At 35.5% G+C, this 18,829-nt stretch overlaps 3 protein-coding genes across 4 annotated transcripts; all 3 read left to right on the top strand.

Moving 5' to 3' along the window:
* The first annotated feature begins 185 nt into the window (after positions 1–185).
* On the top strand, positions 186–6,068 carry LOC142624015 (PHD finger protein ALFIN-LIKE 4-like). Of its 2 annotated transcripts, none has more exons than XM_075797524.1 (5): positions 186–725; positions 834–866; positions 2,286–2,514; positions 3,243–3,378; positions 5,508–6,068. In XM_075797524.1, the coding sequence occupies exons 1-5, from the start codon at positions 629–631 to the stop codon at positions 5,763–5,765; spliced, it is 753 nt and encodes a 250-aa protein (XP_075653639.1). In that variant the 5' UTR covers positions 186–628; the 3' UTR covers positions 5,766–6,068. The 2 variants fall into 2 exon arrangements, with proteins under 2 accessions (XP_075653639.1, XP_075653630.1); XM_075797515.1 differs by having other exon boundaries at positions 271–725; positions 5,505–6,068.
* A 1,601-nt stretch (positions 6,069–7,669) lies between these two features.
* On the top strand, positions 7,670–10,181 carry LOC142618976 (phenylalanine ammonia-lyase 2-like). The gene has a single exon (XM_075792051.1). It carries the CDS (start codon positions 7,761–7,763, stop codon positions 10,041–10,043), a length of 2,283 nt encoding a protein of 760 aa, XP_075648166.1. The 5' UTR covers positions 7,670–7,760; the 3' UTR covers positions 10,044–10,181.
* A 3,643-nt stretch (positions 10,182–13,824) lies between these two features.
* LOC142642885 (ankyrin repeat-containing protein BDA1-like) lies at positions 13,825–16,422 on the top strand. The gene is made up of 2 exons (XM_075817327.1): positions 13,825–14,607; positions 15,327–16,422. The coding sequence occupies exons 1-2, from the start codon at positions 14,038–14,040 to the stop codon at positions 16,173–16,175; spliced, it is 1,419 nt and encodes a 472-aa protein (XP_075673442.1). The 5' UTR covers positions 13,825–14,037; the 3' UTR covers positions 16,176–16,422.
* Positions 16,423–18,829: the final 2,407 nt, after the last annotated feature.

The raw sequence follows: 18,829 nt of genomic DNA on the forward strand, positions 1-18,829 counted from the left end.
ACGACCCAAAGTACGTAGTACCACCACCTGCCGTTTTCAAAAGCTAAACCAACACCTGCATCGCACGTTAGCATTACCTACGTCCCACAATCTCTGTCTTCCTCTCCACCCGACCGGACCTCTCTCTTCACGCAAAATCCAATTTCAAATTTCCATTTAAATCCGCTTCTCATTCTCATAAATATATACTATTATATAAATTAAAAAATACCCACACACAATTATCCGGCTATAAACAAACGCCACGTCAGACTAAGCTAATACTCCTACAATATAGACAAAATATGTACTCTGTGGTTTTTTTTTTCCCTCCTCCCTTTAAAGACTTCCTAAATTCCCAATCTGTCTTTTCCTTCTCATCAATTTCTAAGAAAGAAAAATATGTTTAGTTTGTTTTTTGTTTCTCAAACTCAAAAGCCTTGATTCTCAAAAGAAAAAAAAAAAAAAAAAAACTCAAAAGCCTTCCTATCGTATCGTATCTCTCCATAAATACCCCTTGAAAACTCTCCTATTTCCCATTCTGTCCCTTTGCTTCTTCTTCTCCTTCTCCTTCAATCTTTGCTTTTTTTTGAATATATATATTTTAAAGATTTCTAGTTTGGAAAGCGAGCTCTGGAAGAGTACGGAAATGGACGGTGGAGGACAGTACAACCCTCGCACAGTGGAAGAGGTTTTCAGAGACTTCAAAGGCCGTAGAGCTGGCATGGTCAAAGCCCTCACTACAGGTCTCTCTCTCTTTTTTCTTTTTTCAATTTTTTTTTAATTATTATTTTTTGAGATTTTAGTTTTTAATGGCTCTGATTTTTTTTTTTGGTTGGGTGTGATTTTCGCAGACGTTGAAGAATTTTATCAGCAGTGTGATCCCGGTTAGGGTTTCTATCTTCGCTTTGTTATGATTTCTTCTTTTGTAATGATTCTTACATTCTGTTGCTTCAGATTTGTATTTGCAAACTGTATGTGTATGTGTGCGTGTTTAAAACCGATAGTAAATTAGTGATTTCCCTTTACTGGTTAGTAAAAGTGTTTTAAAGTTAGTTTTACTGATGGGGTAGAAAGTTGTGTCTATTTTAGCTTTGAGTTAATTAATAATTACTATTTTTTTTTTTAAATTAAAAAAAAAAATTTACTTATTAAAAAAAAATTTACAATTACTGTTTTATTTTCTTTTTCTTTCCTTTATTGATATATATTGCTTTACAGTGTGAATAGTTTGTTCACCTATGCACTCGCTGAGCCTGAGCGTGTGATTAACATCATTTGCCAGATTTGTTAAGTTTAATGTTTTTGTTTTAGAAATGAATTGTACCAAAGATGCAATTTTTATTTAATGAATTCTGGTAAATGCTGGGGTTATTTTATATGTATGGTGTGTTTCAAGTTCATGCTGATTCTCAAAAAAAAAAAAAAAAAGGTTCATACTATTGGGAATTGTTTATTGTTTGTTTACTTTGATTATTCACTTAATTTGTTTTACGATTAAGAGTTTGAACTTCTTGTAATGTAAGGGTGCGATTCATTGGCGAACTTCTTGTAAGAGTTTGACATGCTTATTTATCAATCAAAAAAAGAATTTGACTCAATTGGTTTGATATTTTTGATTTCAATACTGTTGTGGGTTTTGCATTTTCATTAATATTAAAAAGTATGAGTTTTTCGTTTTCTTTCTTGTAGTAATTCCATGGAGAGATGATTACCCCTTTTTTTTTTCTTTATTATTTATATGATGTTTGGATATTTGAGGATCCTTAATGGCAGATTCAATTGCTTTGGCGAAGAAATTGTTCAATGTAAAAAGGAGTTCTTGGACAAAACTAGCTTTGGACTTCAAATGTGTATATTATTAAGCATTTCTTTTATCTTCCAATTAAATTAAGATAAATGTACTTGTTTTTTGGACTTGGTGTCTTAGTATTGAACAGCCTGAATAAATAGTAACTGTGTATTGATTCTCTGGGTGACTATGTTGGCAAAACATGGTGGTCAGCAGCTACAATTCTTTCAGTTATTTAGCTAGGTTGACCATTTTTAGGACATTGAGTGAGCACCATAGCATTTACTGTATCTTAAATTATATGGTAGTTGAATCCTGTAATCCCACTTAACATTTCTTATGGAAATTTCATGTTTTGGACACATATGGTATATATTAGATTTGGTTATGGTTTTGTATTGTAAGTGATATGTAGGATATGCTAATTAAAAAGATGACCTTTTCATTTACTTGCTGTGGCTACCTAGTGACTGTTACTGATGCCTATTGTATTTGACTGACTGGTGCCTGTCAGAGAAGGAGAATCTTTGCCTTTATGGATTCCCTAATGAACAGTGGGAAGTTAATTTACCTGCTGAAGAAGTGCCTCCGGAGCTCCCAGAGCCTGCATTAGGAATCAACTTTGCCAGAGATGGCATGCAAGAAAAGGACTGGCTGTCTCTGGTTGCTGTTCACAGCGATGCATGGTTACTTTCAGTGGCATTTTATTTTGGTGCTAGATTTGGTTTTGATAAAGCTGACAGGTATATCCAGAAGCTCTAGAAATTTTATATATGTAGTAATTGTGATGATCAATGAAATTCAATACAGCTGTTTATAAATCTTCTTCCTCTATTAAACTATGCCTTTTACAACTTCTGATGTTATATTTTATTTTTGTAGTCCTTATCAAATAGTTTTTCCCTTCCAATGTGATTCTGCCTTGTTCGACTTGAAAATTATGGTGTAAAGAATATCAAATAAAACAAATTTATCATTAACATAAAGGCCTCATCAGCCTCCATGATAAGGATTTCTATTGTGTTTGCAAGCTTCCTATACATGTTTGTACTTTTGGATTTTAATTTTTCAGTTTCTCATTTATGATCTATGTGCAAGTGCTAGTGTGTCTTTGTGGGTGTGTAGATTTCACATTCCTTGTGGTTGAGCTTTGTGTTTGTTAAATCAGTGCATGCAGCATGCGTGTCTTTTTAGAGCCTAAATCCTGTGGGACTTGGTAACAATAGACAATGGCGCTTGATTGTTGACATTTGACATAGATTGTTGGTTTCTACTCTTTGCGGGGAAAAATTGGAATGAACTCAGACAAAAAAGCAAATTAATTAATAAGTTGAAGAAGTTAGAAGCCACAATTAACTTGTATGCGTTGTCATTGAAAGGAATCCTCAAACATTGAGTAATGTTTGGCATGACTTTTTAGGTTGTGCTTAATATTTTCTTATTTACCAATTAAAATGCATTTCTGATGCAGGAAACGTCTCTTCACTATGATAAATGATTTGCCAACAATATTTGAAGTTGTAACTGGAACTGCAAAGAAACAGTCGAAGGAGAAGTCATCAGTTTCAAATCACAGCAGCAACAAACCCAAGTCAGGCTCAAAAGGGGTAAAATAAAGATATACTTTCTCCTCATTTTTTATCTGTCACTTCTATGATTTTATCCTTCACTATGTCTAACAAAGAAAAGCTGTTGTATGCATCAAGGCTAATGTGAGCTCACATATTCTTTTTGTATGTTTCTTAGTATTTCTAATGTTAATTTTGAATGTAGAAAATGCTTGACTGTTGATAGGTGTTAATGGCATGGAGCATTCACATCAAGGATCTCAAAAAATATAGCATTTAGCAACTCAAAAAACCTACTTTATCAATTTTAACAACTCACTTTACAATTCATACCACATCAAAGTTTCTATTTTTTTACCATTTCATTTATAATAATATAAACAACTCATTAAATAATAAAAAACAATCACCACAAAAACCAACCACCACAACCAACCACCACAAAATCATTAAAAAATAATAGCAAGTTGATACAGTGAGCTCTCATTTATGAGAGTTCACTGTAGCAGGATGTCAAATTTTTTTAGATATGGTATCTTTGATGGAGCATGATTTTTGTGGTTTAAGATGCTAAAAATAGCTTTTGAGTGGGTTTGACACCCTTCTTGTGAATGCTACTTCCCCCTGTTTGGGGAGGCCTTGTCTGGTAAAAGGAAATTTAATAATGATGAGAACCTGTTCAGAAGTTATGCGTAATTGAGACCTGTCATTGCTCATGCTGAACTCTGTTTGTGCATATATTGATGCTTAAAATGCAGATCCTAGGTTAGTTGCCTTTTGTTGTTTGTGACTTTGTTCCACGAGGGGTTGGATGTAGTGAACTGGATCCTTGGCTGGATGATGAATTGTAATGTTAAAGCAATTTAGTGATAAAAAGAGACTTTTAATTTGTGCCTGTATGCACTTCAAATTTTGCATAAAGTGTCTTTGTGCAATTAATGAAGACATTCATTGAATTAGTGTCATAGACCCTTGTGATTTGCAATTTTTGTGACCGGAGATAGGAGTGGCAAAATTTGACACGACCCGCGAACCCGACACGACACGAAATTAGCAGGTTATGGGTTGAGGCTTAACGGGTTTGTGTCATATTCGGGTTGACACGGCTAACCCGTTTAATAAATGGGTTGGGTTAGTGTTGAACACATAGAACCCGTTTGACCCGTCTAACCCGTTTAATTAAATGACATTTTACCAATATACCCTTCAAACTCTAGGTATATAAACTTATTAGTTGTTGTGATTTATTTTCTTTGACATATTGTGATTGATTATTTGTGATATTGGGATATGCTTTAGTTTTGAATGATTATTTTTGATGCAGTTACTCATTAGTTTTGAATTTTATATTAAAAATATTTATTTGTTTGTTTTTTCATTAATTTTTAATTTTAATTTTAATAAAATCTGATAAACAGGTCGACACGACTGACCCGTTTACTAAATGGGTCGTTTAATAAACATGTCGGGTTAGTGTTGACCTATGCAGTCGAATACTCATGACTTGACACGACACGAATCTGACACGCGAACACGAATTGCCACCCCTAACTGGAGACATGCCTCTTCCTCATTGTTCCAAAACATGCTTTTAAGTGATTTGTTTCCACTTTTGGCTTTGATTTTGACCTCTGTCATATAATAAGGTTTAGTGTCTGTTTAGCTAGCTTATTTTTTCCAATTTATTTTACTATTCAGTTTATTTTTGCTACATTTATGGGTCTCACTGCACTTTTTGGTACTATTCATGGGTCTTATTGTATTATGTTAACTAACATTTACCTTTATTTACAGTACTTTCAACAAAAAGTTTTCTTTCAGCAAAATAAGTGGATCCCAAACAGACCCTTAGTTGAATTAAGTTGATTTTTAAAATGAACTGTAGTTAATCTAAATGTATTGACTAATTCTCAATAATATTTCCAATAAGTGGTGCTACTTAATATAAGTTCTCTCATGTTGTTCCTGCTGAACTGTGATGCCTGTTTGCATTGATATAATTTTTATGTTAATTTCTTGTTAAGTTATTTTCTGTGGCTTAGTAATTAATTTGTTTTTCTTTTTTGATAGTTGATATCGTCTCAAAAGCTTTCTTTATTTTTATAATTGATATATCATTTTTATGTCTCTGCTTCTTTGCCATTTGCTTTAATTGGCCGTAAAAGCAGCGAGGATCCGAATCAGTCAAGTTTCCAAAGCCAACAAAGGATGAGGATGAGGTAGTGGATGAAGAAGATGATGATGAGCATGGGGAGACGTTGTGCGGTGCTTGTGGAGAGAACTATGCTGCAGATGAGTTCTGGATATGCTGTGACATATGTGAGAAATGGTTCCATGGCAAATGTGTGAAGATCACCCCTGCAAGGGCTGAGCACATCAAGCAATACAAGTGCCCATCATGCAGCAACAAGAGAGCGCGTCCTTGATATTAAAGGGAGGTGGGTTAATTCTCACCCCTTGTTACTCATCAAAATTAAAAATTCTCACCCCTTGTAATTTTCTTATGTTGAACTCAGCTAACTATTTAGTTGGTCAGGTTTTGTGTTGTGCCATTTTAGCACAGCATATGTATTCAGTACTTTGGTCTTGGGAATCTTGTCATTTAAACATGTTAAATATTTGGTAGTTTGCAGGTTTTGAACATTGTCCTCTATTTATTCTGAAGTGGGATGCATATCTCCACTGTGTAAGAAAGCATTTTCCCAGTTTAAGTTCAGTAGGTTTTAATTTATCCTTGCCTTATTTCGTATCTAATTTTTTACTAGTATTATTTCGGTCGCATGTGACAGCATAGAACGTGCTTTGTAGCTTTCTGTGATACAAAGGGTTTAACTTTATTGGTGCTGTGCCAATTTTCGTTGGAACTCCCAAACGCTCTTATGAATGCTTTTGTGACTTGGAAATCGTATTAATAATAAGTTTAAACTAATTTAAAAGGTCCTTCAATTGCACTAAGTAGGGCAAGAATAATTCTTCTTTAGCACACACTTTTTCATAATTATTATATGTGGCAGACTGTGACTAGATGTTTGTCACTTTTACATGGACTCACTACTTTTTATCTACCACTTATAGCTTACCACATGAGAGTTGTGGCACAAAAGGGTGTAATTTTAGATTTTGTTTGGTAGGGCAATGTGATGAAGCTAGTTTTTCTTAACTATACTTTCAATATTGGTTGGGGTTTATGTTAGCCAAGGTATACGTGTGCTGATTCCACGAGAGATTTAAATGATCAATGTTCCATTTTTTAAGTACACAGACAGTGGATTTGGATCCGGTTTGTAATTCCTCTAAATCACTCACACAAGAAATTCAAAATTTTAATTTTTTATACTTTTTACTTTTTTCAAAAGGCACACATCCCTTGATGGTTCTTGAATCCAAAATTTCACCTTCCACCTTATTGTTATATATCACTTGAATTATAATTTATTGGCAATTTCTTTACTCTTATTTTCATTTTATCACGAGGGAACTTAGATTTTCCTTATTCCTATATACATAATTGTTTTTACGCACAGGAAGTTGGCTTTTAGAATATAGCGTGTATCAGATTTGAGATTTTGATCAGTTGTTGAGTCTCATAGGATTCACTTGGATGAAGCGTATCTAAGTTTTAACGATAGCGTGGGAAACGTGAAATGTGGCTAAAAGTTTCGAATATTTGTTTGTTTGAGAAGGAAAAAAAAAAAAAAAAAAACAAAGAATCTCAAGTAGTGTGAGATTTCCAAGAACTTCCCCCCCAGTCTTTGTTAATTAATTGGTCAAGGAAGCATATGGTGTGTCAGAAAAACGTGATTCATAAATTCACCATAATATCTCAAGGAAAAAGACATCCGAGGGTTGGTTGAGATTAACAGTAGACGAGTTATTGGCTAAGTAAAAGTTAAAAATAAAAAGAAAGAAAGAAAAGACAACCAAGTGTTGGTTGAGATGAACTGAACCATTTCAGCTTAGACCGAGAATTACACGTCCTTTGGGTTGGTGCACATTATAATAGAGAGGATAAGGTTGCTCAGGACTATGTCTATGTGGGTGGTATCTCCACCAAGGTCATTTAGTCTTCTTTGGAGTACATTGTAGAAAGCCACATGTAGAAAGCCGCATTTGAATAACATTTTTTCCTGGCTAGAGGAAGTAGACTTAAAACTAAAACTTTTGACTTTTGAGTATGCTTCCATGCAAGTTCTGTCTACTGACTCTACACCAACCCACCCTTTCTCAACAACAACATAGTCTTGACCATTGACGCAGCCCCCTTTCCCACTCTGGCTACCACCCACTCACTTGGTCACTACTATAAATAGATAACACTAGTACCCTCTAATACTCAAAAACAAACTACACTGCATAATAAATAACTTTACAGCTCCCATTTTTTTCTCCTTCACCTTTGAAATCTTTGCTCAATTCCAGCAATGGCAACCAATGGATTTGGCCGCCCAATTGAGCATTTCCGTCCTTCAGCTCTCCCTCTCCCAAAAGACACTGCAAACCCCATTTGTGTATCGGAAAAATCTCACATATCAACCCCATTACACTGGAAGAAAGCTGCAGAGGCCCTCCAATGCAACCACTTTGATGAAGTCTCTCGCATGGTGTCGCAATTTTCAGGGGTGCAAACCGTTGACATCCAAGGTACAGCACTCACTGTTGCTCAGGTGACTGCCGTTGCACGCCGTGGCGAAGTGAAGGTTAACCTTGATGAAGCTGTGGCTCGTGATCGTGTGGCCAGAAGTGCTAACTGGGTTGCTGACAATATCTCCCGTGGAACAGACACATACGGTGTTACCACTGGCTTTGGAGCCACATCACACCGGCGCACCAACAAAACTACCGACCTTCAAACTGAGCTTATTCGGTTTCTTAATGCCGGAGTGATTGGGAGAGAGTATCTTCCGTCAAGTTATTCGAAGGTAGCTATGCTTGTTCGCGCAAACACACTCATGCAAGGTTATTCTGGTATCCGGTGGGAGATACTAGAAGCTATGACCAAGCTTATGAACAAGAACTTGATCCCTAAACTTCCTCTAAGGGGTACTATCACTGCTTCGGGTGATCTTGTACCATTATCTTATATTGCTGGGTTACTAACTGGCCGGCATAATTCCAAAGTGGTCACCTCTGAAGGTGAAGAAATTACAGCCATAGAAGCTCTGACAAGAGCTGGAATTTCAGGTCCATTTGATCTTCAAGCTAAGGAAGGTTTAGCTCTTGTAAATGGAACAGCTGTTGGCTCAGCTGTTGCTGCAACAGTTTGTTTTGATGCCAACATTTTGGCTCTACTTTCAGAGGTTCTCTCTGGTTTGTTCTGTGAAGTTATGCTTGGTAAGCCCGAGTTCACAGACCCTCTAACACATGAGCTCAAGCACCACCCTGGCCAGATTGAATCGGCTGCTATCATGGAGTTCCTTCTGGATGAAAGTGACTTCATGAAAGGTGCAAAAATTCGTAATGAGAAAGACCCACTTACAAAGCCAAAACAGGACAGATATGCACTCAGAACCTCTCCTCAATGGCTTGGTCCCCAGATTGAAGTTATTCGAATGGCAACACACTCCATTGAAAGGGAAATCAACTCTGTGAATGACAACCCATTGATCGATGTTGCTCGAGATATTGCTCTCCATGGAGGGAATTTCCAAGGTACACCAATTGGTGTCTCCATGGACAATCTCAGAATTGCCGTTGCAGCAATTGGGAAGCTCATGTTTGCTCAATTTTCTGAATTGGTATGCGACTACTACAACAATGGCTTGCCATCCAATTTAAGTGGTGGGCCTAATCCAAGCTTGGACTACGGGTTCAAAGGTGCAGAGATAGCCATGGCTGCATATTGCTCTGAGCTTCAGTACCTCGCAAACCCTGTGACTACACATGTACATAGTGCTGAACAACACAATCAAGATGTGAATTCTCTGGGTTTGATTTCAGCCAGAAAAAGTGCAGAAGCCATTGAGATTCTAAGGCTTATGTCTGCCACTTACATGGTAGCACTTTGTCAGGCAATTGATCTTAGACATTTGGAGGAAAACATGAGGGAAGTTGTGAAACTTGTTGTTCTCCAAGCTGTGAGGAAGACCCTTTACACTACTGAAGATGGATCACTACTTGAATCTCGTTTCTGTGAGAAAGAACTCTTGCAAGTTATTGAGCACCAGCCAGTTTTCTCTTATCTTGACGACCCCACTAATCCCTCTTATGCTCTCTTGCCTAAACTGCGAGAAGTACTTGTAGAAAGAGCACTTAAAGATCCTAAAGCTGATTCTGAAAATGACAAGGGCTACTCAATTTTCAAGAGGATACCAATATTCCTAGAGGAATTGAAGACAAAGCTTGGAGAAGAGGTAGTGAAAGCTCGGGAGAGATTTGAGAATGGAGATTTTCCAATAGCTAACAGGATCAAGAAATGTAGGACTTTTCCAATCTACAGGTTTGTGAGGACCGAAGTGGGGACTGAGGTTCTTACTGGTGCAAAGAAGGTGAGTCCAGGGGAGCATATAGAGAAGGTTTATGAGGCCATCAATGAAGGGAAACTAGGAAATGTCTTGATGAATTGCTTGACAAATTGGAAAGGGTCTGCTGGTCCATTTACTCCAAGGCCAATTGCGGTGTCCTCTCCAGCACCTTGTAATCCTGAGTATTGGGGTTGGTTTGAGAATGTGAGGTCTCCTTCTGTGGCAAATGGGGGAGCCTTTTGAAAGCTCTGTTCTAAGTGTTGCTTTCTTTTCTTAATAAGAATTGTATGAGGATGTAAGGAAACATTGAATCCTAAATGATTCATTTTTTTGTGTAATAACTAATAAGATTAAGAATGTATAAAGATTTGAATTTCTCTCTCTCTCTAGTATTTGGTCCTTTCTCTTTAGATAATTTATTCCCCCAATCCTAGAACTGGTTTTGCTTGAATCCCAATACCACAAATAAACGTCATTTTTTTTTTTGGTAAAGAGGAAATTGCATTAACAAAAACTAAAGAGAAGCAGCAAGATCAGGGATAGCCCTGTTACAATACATTCCATCCTTGTCCGAGGCAATAAGCTCCAAAAGATCCCCAGGAGGATCTTGATACAAAATAAAACTACAATCTTGAAGAGCATACCACAAATAAACGTCACATGTTTGACTTTCAGGCCAATCCCCTAAAATTAAATCTAGAAAAGATTGGCCAGGATAAACATAAATATCTGTCACATGGTCAAAATTGGCCTCCCATGGAACATGTGGATTTAGCATATTGGACATCAACTTGTATTGTCTTTTTCTTAATGTCTATTCTGATCCCTGCGTTGGTTGATGTTCAGGGTCCACCGTCCAGGTTTATTTAAACAGGGCAATAAGTAATAAATAAACCGTTAAAATGATTCATTTCATGTGCGAGAAATGTCATGTATTTTTATCATGTTATTACTATTACCAGGTCAAATAGTGCATTCACACTCTTAAGTCTTAACCGTAAAATAGTGATTAATACACACCGAGACTAAAGGCGCATTAACTGATTCGCACATTACTCGTTAGCTTGTGTATAATTTCTCTCTAAAAATGAAGTGCATAATTTATGTACATAACCGAATGCAGGCACAGCTTCTAAATTAGAACATGACAGTCACTTATATACAACTACCCCTTATTTATATTACTTTCAACAAGAAGTTAGATAAATTGTTTTTAAACAACAATAAACACATATGTTTAAGTTAGATAACATGTTTCTAAACGGACACTAAACATATATGCTTAACTTAAATAAATTTTTTTCAAGCAGACACTAATTATTAACTGCAAATATTCCAAAGAGAATCTTGTTTGAGATTTTCTAAAGCCCTTAGCCATGATCTACCAAATGCGTAAGAATTAATCACCAAAAAGTGGTAAAAAAATTAAACACTTTGATCATTTTAATCATTTAGCCTACAATCTTGATTGTGGAAAATGAAAATTTGTGTAAGTTAGAACTCCTATATTGTTTGATTTTATTATAGACTAGTCACAGACTCACGCAATGCATAGGAATAGATAATTATTTTTTAATTGTGGTATAATATACAATTTGTTCTCTAAAATTTGTTAAAGATAATTTGTTCTCCCTAAAATTTATATAATTTTTAAAATTATTTTTTATCTTTCCATCTCTATCAATATATCAATTTATTATTTTAGGTTTGTTCAATTGATATTATTCTTTTATGAGTTGGTCCATATTCTTTGAAATTATGTTATAGTGCTCTATAATTTTCTATTATTTTTTTCTTACAACTATACTTTTTAAGTTTTAAATAAATTATTCAAATTATTCATTCTCTTAAAGGAGATTATTATGATAATCAAAACTCATAACAAAATTACACTTAATATTACTCAAATAATTGATAGGCATATTCAAATGTGTAAGGACCAAAAAATCCAACCAAAATTAAAGCCCACTTAAAACTGGAAGTGGATCCAATCACCCAAGGCCTAAAACAAAGAATTTGTAGAAAGGGAACACAACAACAACGGACAGATATGTCCTGAGAACATCAATTAACATAAAAGGAATAGAAAATACCCTCCCACAAGCTTGCCCGAGGAGGAATCTATCACCTTCAACTATCACTCTTCTCTCAATTCTCAGAGTTCTTTTACTTCTTCTTCCCCCCCCCCCCCCTCCTCTAGCCTCTTCCATCCTTATTTATACTCCTTCATCCTTGCATCTCTAACGTCAATCTCCCCTTAACCCCTTTCTCATGTTAACACTAGTCCGATTACTTGTAGAAGGTGGTGGAAAGGAACTGACTAGTTGTGATTCGCACTGTTCAGGTCACCTTCACATCAATGCAGCTGATAAAGTTGTTGTTCCTTATTTAATGCGGCCAAGAAACTAAGTACAGAGCATTCAATGCGGAGTCCACAGGTTGTCTACCCCAAAACCAGATATTTTCTTTCTCTCCCTTATATCACCAGTCTACCCTTTGTACTTTTCCATGCAACCTTGTCCTTGAGTCCTCAGCCCTCATCCTTAATTAAGATCTCCTTCGTCCCTTGATCTTCATCCTCGGTCCTCGACCCCCCACAAAATGCATAGCCAAGATTGATTTTTGATATAATTTCAAATTCTTACTTCCAAAATAACTAAGTATCAATTCAAATGATTATAGATGAAAAGGTATTAATTAAAATAAAAAAATCAATCAAACCAGGGATCTAAGAGGGAGATACACTACTTTTGATGGGGAACTCAAAATATAAGGCCAAAACATATTAACCCAAAATCGAGTTATAAAAAAAAAATACCAGAGAGAGAGAGAGAGAGAGAGAGAGAGAGAGAGAGAATAATCACTTTTTCAGGAGATAATGTGTGAGAATATAACAAATTTATAGAAAATACAATGAGAAGAAAAAAGTTAAAATAAAAAAAAAATATATATATATATATATATATATTAATAAAAACCAAATTATTCGAGTTATGTTATGTAATGAAATATCATTATATTCTTATATAATATTTTTATATATAACATCTATGAAATTAAAGAAAAGAAAAAAAGATAACAATTTTAAAACACAAATAAATCACATCAACCCAAATTAGCATTCGAAAAAACACAAAAATTCATCAATCTAAAGCAGAGATGCAAGAACATTTTTGTAAAAAAAAATCTACCAAAAAATGAAAAAAATTAAGAGAGAGAGAGAGAGAGAGAAAACTTTTTGTGTGGAAAAAACTATGCATAGAATGGGAGAGACAATTGTAAATTTATAGTAAGAGAATGAGAATAAAAAGAGTAAAAAATAAAGGAAGATAAAAGGATATAGAAAGAGTATATTAAAGTAGAAGATGAAATTGTAAAAAAGGGAGGTGTAGGAAAGAGCGTAACAATAAATTGAAAAATTAATAACAAAAAAAAAAAAAAAACCTAAAAATAAGAGAGATGGTTGGAAATAAGTGGATGAGAATGCGATTGAACAAAAACACTACAATAATAAAGGCTACACTTTAACTTTTAGATATATAGATATAGACTATATAGAAAATTGTGAATTTTTTTAGAATTTGGAAGAAAAAATGAGAATGTCTAAATGACTTAAAAAGTAAAACTAGAATGAGTCATTTGGATTATAATTAGGAGTAGAAACCAAGTATCTAGCATTCAGATTAAAGGTTTTAAAACATTTAGTATTTTATTTATTTTAACATCAAATACTCTATATTTTTACTATTTCATTTAAATATTATTTCTTTATTTTTTTAGTTTTTTTTTATCAGCCAAGTCTCTCTCTCATTTTAATTTAAATAATATTTTTTGTATTTACCGTTAAAAAATTTAACTTTTGGCACTAGTGAGTTTTTATAGGGATCTGACTACTAAAATAGCTGCGGAGTGTGAATGCTCTAAAGAAAATCAAATAATGTTAAGAAACTTCTTCGGGTCCCGCTTCTATTTTATTTTTCTTTGGTCACAAACTTCCAATTCCAAACCTTTGAACTCAAGCATTCAACATTTCCCCAACCTCAATGTTTGCTCTCCAACTTTCCAGTCAAGTCTCTCGGCTGCTGTCTTCTTTCCTTGGCTTCCACCAACAACACCCCAATAGCCAACACAGCTCACATTCACAAATCAAATAACCTCAAAAGTCCCAGAACTTAAGAAATCTCAGACTGACACAAAAAGCTAAAAACTTTCCACAAAGAGAGAGAGAGAGAGAGAGATGGAGAAAAGGCTTTCAGAGGCAGCAATGGAAGGAAACATTGCGACCCTCAAAGAGTTACTCTTAGAAGACCCTCTCCTTCTTGACAGAACCATTGTTTCTTGCGTATCAGAGACTCCTCTCCACATATCTTCCATGTTGGGCCACTTGGGTTTCGTCAAAGAGTTACTGAGTCTTAAGCCCGAGTTGGCCTCCGAGTTCGACTCACATGGGTCCTCCCCTTTGCACCTTGCATCAGCAAAAGGGTACCTGGAGATTGTCAAAGAGCTGTTGTTGGTGGATCCTGAGCTTTGCATGGTGAGAAACCAAGATGGGAGGACCCCACTCCACGTGGCAACTGTCAAGGGCCGAGTTAAGGTGGTGAGTGAGTTGGTACGAGTCAAGGCTGACTCCACCCGGGTGCTCACGGACCGAGCTGAAATGGTGCTGCACTTGTGTGTGGGGCATAATAGGTTGGAGGTATTGAAAGTCTTGGTTGAGACAATTGGGAAAGATGATGAGTTGGTGAATTGGAAGGATTGTGATGGGAATACTACTCTGCATATTGCTGTGTCCAAAAAGCAGATTGAGGTATGTTTTCTATACTTAATTTGCTAATGATTATTTGATGTAATTGGATTGATTGGGGTATGCTTTCTCTGCTAAAGTTTGTATGCATAATTGCATGGATATAAAAAGATTGGTCAATTGATGTAATTTGATTTTGATTATATAATTTTGGACTATAAATTTCAGGCTTAATCTTTGTCTAGGAGTGAGGATATGGAATGTGGGATTAAGGGAATGCAACATGTATTAATGTGTGACCAAATTTTCAGCAATAGGGTAGCTAATGTTGAGTAAAATAATGAAAAGAATGTTTTTGGGTTAAGGAAATGTTTAGAGAATAATTAATTGTAGTTAATCTGTTGTATGTGGAATTTCCCATTTTTTTACCTTTACAATGTTAAACTTAGCAGCTTTTTGCACCCACCATTTTTAATCACAAAAGTAAGAAAGAAAAGAACTTAGCAGCTTTAACTACCGCTCATTTTCACAAGATTAAAAATCTCACCTTATTGAAATTATTGGATTTCTGGCATTTTCAAACTACTGTTAATTTAACATATGTCAGAAATCATACTATTTTATTTTTCTTTAATTGTGTAATTGTAAATAGGCAGTCCTGCCTCTATCTTTTTAGGCTGAAGAATTGAGTATGCTTTAGTCTTATCTTATGGAAGTAATGAATTTAATTAGTATGGTTAATTGCATTTCATTTACAAAAAGGGTATGGATGAATTTTGCAGACCATAAAATTTTTGCTTGCCAAGACTAGTGTTGATGTGAATGCACTGAATACAAATGGCTCTACAGCTTTTGACATTCTAATACAGAGTCCCAGAGATTTGAGGGACATGGACATTGAGGAATTTCTTCGAGGTGCTGGGGCTTTAAGTGCAAAAGATATACGTCCGATCGTGCAAGAATGGACTCCAACAATAGTTCCTCGAATAACTAAATCTCTAACCTCAACACTAACCACGAAAGAGAGTGGTTCAGAGAGGCCAGTAGTGAAGCATCAACATACTGATTGGCTTGGTAGGAAGAGAAGTGCATTGATGGTGGTGGCATCTCTTATTGCAACTGTGGCCTTTCAAGCTGGAATAACCCCACCAGGAGGTGTGTGGCAAGATGACCTCACAGTTGATGCTAATGGGAACCCTGTGAAAAACCCTCACGTTGCTGGAACAGCAGTCATGGCATACACTGATTCACTTGAGTATGGTCAGTTCATGATTTTCAACACAATTGCTTTCCTCGCATCTCTGAGCATAATTCTTCTACTTGTCAGTGGCTTACCAATAAAACGCCGGAGATGGATGTGGATTCAAATGGTAATTTTGTGGATTGCCATCACTGCACAAGTGGTAACTTATTTTATCTCTCTACGTCACATGTCCCCAGATAAAGTGCAAGGCATGTTGCGTGACGTTACTGAGATATCAGTCTTAACCTGGTTGGCACTAATTTGTGTCGTGTTCATAGGCAATATTATTCGTATGAATTTATGGGTACTCAGAAAGTATGGTTATATTAAGGAGAAAGAGTTAGCAGTACCTAATGCTGAAATTGATGATGACCAAGAAGACGTGTGAGGTGAAGATTGTAATAAAAGGAAATCCTCCCAATTTTTATACTGATAGCCAACTCTGCTCTTCTTGTTTTAGTGTTGATGATAACCCAGATTGTTAGTCATCAGTGGAATGCTATTTGTAGTATGGGTGAGGAAGTAGTCTTTAGGCAAGTTTTGTTGCTGTAAAGCCAAGACCTTTCCTGGTAATTGCTTGAAGTAAGTCATTTTTTTATCTGGATTGTTTTAGTTGAGATGGGCTAAATACACCATTTTTGTGATCTCTCTTGATTGATTGTACTATTTGTTGGGTTATAAATTGACCCAGTTAATTAATTCAATTACCCCACTTGATTAATTAGATCAAATTCCATGCAAATAACCTGTAAGCACAAATAAATAATCAAATAATCTAAAATGTAGCAGAAAGTAAATTTGACACGGTAATTAGTTATCAAATGGGGAAAACTTTCACAAGACAAAAACATTTACCAAGTGAATTTTAGGTCACCACTCTCAAGAATCCGCTAATAAAAAACAAGGAGGTACAAGTATAAGAAATTTTAACACTATTCGACTTATCCCAAAATATCAACCTACAGTTGAACCTTATTCAAATCCTCAATTAAACTTGATCTTGCAAAATACTTCTTCCATTGTACGGATCCTAGTATGTGACTACTACTTTTACAAGAATCCACTAACTCCAGAAACTGAAGAGTTGTTGTTGGGTACATAATTCATTAATCGACACTTGTCAATTTGAAAGCGGCTTAGTACAAAACCCTAAGACGCATAAGAGTCACAGCAACTTCACAGGAGTGTGTAGTACAGTGTATGTCTATGTGCTAGTCTTCTCTTTTGATGACAGCTATAAAATATGTCTTTTATGTCTCTCGAAACCTTAGGCACAAAACCCTAGAAGGCTTTGGTCATAATGGGCTAAAAACAAATTTGAACAGTTGAAATTTGTATGGCTCGATACGTCGAAAGATATCAATGCAAGTATCGCGATTCATTAAATCTTTAGAGATCAAGAGATGTTAGCTAGGTATCGAGATCTTCTATTCTGCCTTTTTAGCACTGTAACTTGAGTACTCTTCATGTCTTCAAAATACCACTTGATAATTCAACCTTGAAACCATTTAGATACTACCTAATTACAAGCAGAGTGCATTTTGTTGGAGGATATGCCAATTACATGAAAATATGACCCTTACACTATTGGTGTTTATGTCAAGTCTTTGTAGATCCAGTCTTGTCCCTTTCAAGTGTAAGATACCACATACACTATGTATTTCTTAGTTTTTAGAGATAGTTTTGGTTGAAAATATTATTTGGGATGGGCCATATACGCCAATCTTGTAATCTATCTCTGTTGATTGTAAATGCATCTCTTTGAAGGCATCCTTAAATCGAAATGACCGGGTAAATTTTTTTATTTTTTATTTCTTTTGTTTGTCTTCTGCTTAAAATTTAATCTCTGGATTTTCTATTTAAACTGTGCATGTTCCAATTGTTTCAACTTATGGTATCCATTCCTGATAATGACTATTTATCATCAGATCAAGGCATCGATTAGTTTTTAGTGTAGGCAGAGATTGAACTCTAGATCTCTTATACAACTATCAGAGACTTTATTAGTTGAGTTAACTAGAACCCACATTTTTCATATATTTAATACCAAGCATATGGAATGGAAATGTTCGAGCTTCTATCAAAATACATTTCGCCTCATACTTTGTCGAATAGTGTGGTCCACTCTAACTACCATAAACTAAGCATGTAAGAGTCAATTTCTCTTCAAACTCCACCATGCCTTGCAGAACCTTTGTCAGACGAGTCACCAAGATCCCATCTCACCTCTTCCAATGCACACAAAGACTACTACCATTGAAATCTAAGGGCAACCCTTCAACTAAATGGACTAGGAGAGAAAAGCAACAGTTAGACCTAAAGTTTCAGATATGGGAAAAAGGTTAGACATGGCAAAACGGGTTAGAATTTTCTGACCTGACCCGAAAAATACCTGGCTCCAACCTGATTTTTTTGACCCGAAGCAAAAATGAGTTGACCCGTGACCCCGACCCGATCCAAATAACTCGTGACCCAACCTGTTTAAAAAAATTTTCTTAAAAAATATTTAAGCTTAGTTTGGATACAAATTATTGTTGCCACGTTTTCAGATTCTACGTTTTGTAGCTTTTTTTTTTTTTTTTTTTTTCAACGTGCATGAACAGTAACCGGTATTGTTCATGCACGTTATTTCACTGTGCAGGAGACCAATTTTACTATTCACGCACTGTAGCTGCACTGTTCATGGGACCCACAAGCACTTTATTCAGAAAAAAATATTAAAAATGGGTCCCACAGCACTATTCACACATTTAAAAATTATTTTGCTACAGTATTTTCAGTTTTCAGCAATAAGCTCTATCCAAACAGACCCTTAGACTACGTCCTGATACTAGGTGCATAAAGCACAAAGCACCATAACTAATAGTCAATAAATTATAGATATAAATAACAGACAAAACAAGACAATAGCTTCACATTCAATTTGACTATTTGAGCTTCACAGCCAATGAAGCTTCATAGACATGAGAGAATGAGACAAGATAACACAAGACAACCATTAAAAAAAAAATCTCATTCAATTTGACTAGTTGACTAGCTGTA

Source organism: Castanea sativa, chromosome 1 (genome assembly GCF_040712315.1).
Source record: "Castanea sativa cultivar Marrone di Chiusa Pesio chromosome 1, ASM4071231v1".
NCBI lineage: Eukaryota > Viridiplantae > Streptophyta > Magnoliopsida > Fagales > Fagaceae > Castanea > Castanea sativa.

Bases quoted from the DNA above. Each gene is read 5' to 3' on its own strand.
- LOC142624015 (XM_075797515.1), top strand. From the start codon at position 629: ATGGACGGTGGAGGACAGTACAACCCTCGCACAGTGGAAGAGGTTTTC. The intron at 2,515-3,242 runs GTATATCCAGAA...TTTCTGATGCAG, and splicing joins GGTTTTGATAAAGCTGACAG to GAAACGTCTCTTCACTATGA. The intron at 3,379-5,504 runs GTAAAATAAAGA...TGGCCGTAAAAG, and splicing joins CCAAGTCAGGCTCAAAAGGG to CAGCGAGGATCCGAATCAGT.
- LOC142618976 (XM_075792051.1), top strand. From the start codon at position 7,761: ATGGCAACCAATGGATTTGGCCGCCCAATTGAGCATTTCCGTCCTTCA.
- LOC142642885 (XM_075817327.1), top strand. From the start codon at position 14,038: ATGGAGAAAAGGCTTTCAGAGGCAGCAATGGAAGGAAACATTGCGACC. The intron at 14,608-15,326 runs GTATGTTTTCTA...TGAATTTTGCAG, and splicing joins TGTCCAAAAAGCAGATTGAG to ACCATAAAATTTTTGCTTGC.